The 3,120-nt window shown below is 39.2% G+C and overlaps 3 protein-coding genes across 3 annotated transcripts in view; 1 reads left to right on the top strand and 2 right to left on the bottom strand.

The window, feature by feature from the left end:
• Nucleotides 1-754: 754 nt before the first annotated feature.
• Nucleotides 755-1,379, top strand: LOC145498313 (uncharacterized). The gene is made up of 2 exons (XM_081478219.1): nt 755-996; nt 1,071-1,379. The coding sequence occupies exons 1-2, from the start codon at nt 755-757 to the stop codon at nt 1,312-1,314; spliced, it is 486 nt and encodes a 161-aa protein (XP_081334345.1). The 3' UTR covers nt 1,315-1,379.
• A 673-nt stretch (nt 1,380-2,052) lies between these two features.
• LOC145497343 (uncharacterized) lies at nt 2,053-3,008 on the bottom strand. The gene is made up of 3 exons (XM_081477165.1): nt 2,993-3,008; nt 2,706-2,894; nt 2,053-2,379 (listed from the first exon to the last, which is right to left on the bottom strand). The coding sequence occupies exons 1-3, from the start codon at nt 3,006-3,008 to the stop codon at nt 2,219-2,221; spliced, it is 366 nt and encodes a 121-aa protein (XP_081333291.1). The 3' UTR covers nt 2,053-2,218.
• Nucleotides 3,009-3,014: 6 nt separating this feature from the next.
• LOC145496910 (uncharacterized) overlaps nt 3,015-3,120 on the bottom strand; it is a 603-nt gene continuing 497 nt past the window's right edge. The window contains exon 2 of the mRNA XM_081476675.1: nt 3,015-3,120. This exon is cut by the window's right edge and continues 140 nt beyond it. Within this exon, the coding sequence (XP_081332801.1) occupies nt 3,074-3,120 (47 nt within the window). The 3' untranslated portion in view covers nt 3,015-3,073.

Here is a 3,120-nt window from a genome sequence, read left to right as displayed (position 1 = left end):
AAGCACTGGAAGTTTGCTCAAGAATAGATTTCTTTCTTGCTGCTCGTTCCTTCTCCAACTGCGTTGTGAACATAGATACAAAGGCCTCCAACGCACCTGACCACAAAGCAATAAAACTTACTTTAGAACTTTCGGAAGAGCGGCGGGGTCCAGGCCTATGGAAGTTTAACAACTCCCTTAGTGATGATGAAGAATGTGTAAATCGCATTAAAGAAAATTATCCCATCATTGGTGAAAAAAACCGAGACCTGGATGATCACAGACTAAAGTGGGAGCTTATTAAAATGGAAATAAGGGGCCTCACAATTGCCTATGCAAAAAACAAAGCCAAAGCACAACGCCAACGGGAATCGGATTTGCAAACAAGCCTAGAGGAAATAGCAAAAAGGATTTTTGACAGTACCAACGCTGAATTTATCAACGATGCACTGAACGAAAAGGAAATTCTAAAACAACTCGCTGCATTCTACGAGGAAAAAGCGAAGGGCTTAAAGTGCCACTGAAACGAAATTTTCGTATATGAGATTTTTACATAATTTTGTAGTTTGAAACACGCTGATTATCGTGGGCTAATTCGTTTTCGCCAAAAAAAGGGGAAAGTTGTATTTCTTAGGGTTGAAAACCGCATTTTTGCTTCAAACCATGTCCGGGCCCTGGGACCGAATGAAAACGATTGCTGACGTCACTGGTTGTATTCATCTCGCTATCGTGGGTCTTTTCTCTCACATTGTTTGTATTTATACGGCCCGGCATAATGTCTGAAAACGAGCTTTCTACGGGTGAATCTTCTTCCGAAGGGAGCGAAGACGTTTGCAGCAGTGATGGAGAAGATTATTATGTATTTAATGATGATTTTGCGCCGTACCAAGGCGAGCCCTTGGCTTCCGGTGAAGACGGTGATAGCAATGGCGGCGGCGAAGATGAAGAAGACGAAGACGGTATTTTGCCCTCCGTTTTGGAACAACGTTTCGAAGGACAAGTTCCTTTAGACAGTTGGTGAGAGCTCATAGCTGTGATATTTTATTTTTTCGACTGAACTTTGGCTCAAGTCTAAACATTTCTGTTTACAGGTGTACGTGTGGAAATTGCAATGTGACACACTTAGCTGGGGCGCGTGAATTTAGATGCTGTTACGAAATACTTCAGACGAGAGGGAAATTTACATTTATCGGTCTCGATGCGGAATGCATTTTGAACCATCCCGACTTTTCTCCATTAACAAACCGTACTGTTCTTGAGCAAGTTGGACCACTTCTTCGCGATAAAGATGGGCGACATTATCGAAGAAGGAATGATGCAGCTCAAAATAAGTGAGTACGATGAAATAGAGTTGATATATGCTAAACTAGAAGAGCTTACACGTGAACCTCTTTACTGAAAGTCCAATACAAAACATGTCCATAATCAGCATGTTTTAATTCTACATTGCCCTTGTAATCGTGTGTTTACTGAACCTAGTAAATATCTTATAATCCTTAGGTTTCTCAGAGTTGTGGCATATCGCTGGTTGACTAGGTGGTTGTTTGGCCCTATGGGATGGGAAAACACGAGACCTTTGCCCTCGTGCATCTACCACAGGATAAGATCAGAATTCCAAACCCATGAGACAACTGGCTACGTATCTGGTCAGGAGCGAGCTGACCAGAATGACTGAACTTTGATCTTGTATAGTTGTGGTGACAATCTTTCTGAAGTACATGCCTATGATAATAACAAATAGTTAATTTCAGACCGAGAAAGAAGTTGTTGTTGACATGTTCAGTTTCCTTTAGTTGTTTCAAAGATTGCAATTTTTTTATTATCTTATCCCTCAAATCTGATGGTCTAATTGTTAGAGGGAAATGCAAGTATTATATGAGCCTAGATAGGTAGTTTACTTAGGTTGTAGGTTCACATACATTGTCAAGAATGGGCAAGTACATGTAATATTCAATTATATTTTATTTCTTGATCAGAACCAAGTCTTGTGATTGTTGATGAAAACTGTTGCTTGCACACATTGAGAAATCTAACCGTACTACTATATATGTATATATATAAAGATATCTGGCTTTCGTACAGTCACTGCCTGAAATTTTTCATTGCAATCAAATACAAGTTATTTTTGATTTAACTGAACAAAATTTATCGTGTTACAAAGAATAAAAACAAGAACAATTGCAGAATTGTGATCATTATTGTGACCATAATGCAGTGGAAAAAAGTGTAACCTGCCGCACTACGAACTACTGTTTGCACAACGATGTTTTTGACGACCTTTTATAGGTTTGTTACATTTGGAGCAATCCTTGTCTGCAGTTTTTCTTCTTTTTGAAGATGGTCCAGGATCAGAAGTTGACCTCTTTTGCCCCTGCTGCTGCAATTTTAACTGTTCAGGTTCTGAAAGTACAAATAAGTTTTAATTGGGAGCTGAAACTATTGATTCACTTTGTGTTGTCGATCCTGGAAATTCCAGGAAGTGTAGGGGGTCTAGAAAGCCAAACCTTCTACAGGAAATAGAGAATACTAAACTGGGATTTCTTGAGTGTTTTCTTTTTGGAGGGGGCACTCCAACCCAAACAACTGTCATGAAGCAGGGTATGTTCTGGAACAACACATTATTTAAACTGTGCATTATAATATCTTGAGAAGTAAATCTTGGACGTAATTCCAACTAATCCTATCAAGGTTTTTGATTTTTATGCAAATGCTGACAAATATTATACCTGAGGGAAACAGCTCTGTTTGTAGCTGCTTTCTTGCTCGATGGCGCCCTACAGCTGTATCCTTGGATGCCCGCTCAGGAAACTGATTGGTTAGGGGCTCAGGGATCTTGGCCTTGTATTTTTCCCTCATAGTCTCCCTCTCTAGTTTTGTCATAGCAAACAGCAGTCGCTTCATCTGTTCCACATAACCTATTTTGAAACAAAAAATCGAAGTAAAAAAAAAAACCTTCCTCTTGTACATGTATGAAAAGCAACTACAGAAAGATGTCGGAAGTGCTTGAATGTACTTTGATGTGAACCCATGCCTATGTACACACCAGAGAATTGAAGTACACGCTTAACAATACTAATGATTAAGCTTAATAATACTAAGCATAGTAATAACAATAGTAGTAACCATACATACCATATGAAG

Source organism: Orbicella franksi, chromosome 9, assembly GCF_964199315.1.
Source record: "Orbicella franksi chromosome 9, jaOrbFran1.1, whole genome shotgun sequence".
NCBI classification, from domain to species: domain Eukaryota; kingdom Metazoa; phylum Cnidaria; class Anthozoa; order Scleractinia; family Merulinidae; genus Orbicella; species Orbicella franksi.
Note: the sequence above shows the minus strand (reverse complement) of the source record. Positions and strands in the feature narration are given on the sequence as shown.

Bases quoted from the DNA above. Each gene is read 5' to 3' on its own strand.
- LOC145498313 (XM_081478219.1), top strand. From the start codon at position 755: ATGTCTGAAAACGAGCTTTCTACGGGTGAATCTTCTTCCGAAGGGAGC. The intron at 997-1,070 runs GTGAGAGCTCAT...TTCTGTTTACAG, and splicing joins CAAGTTCCTTTAGACAGTTG to GTGTACGTGTGGAAATTGCA.
- LOC145497343 (XM_081477165.1), bottom strand. The intron at 2,380-2,705 runs GTATAATATTTG...TTGTACTTTCAG, and splicing joins AACAGAGCTGTTTCCCTCAG to AACCTGAACAGTTAAAATTG.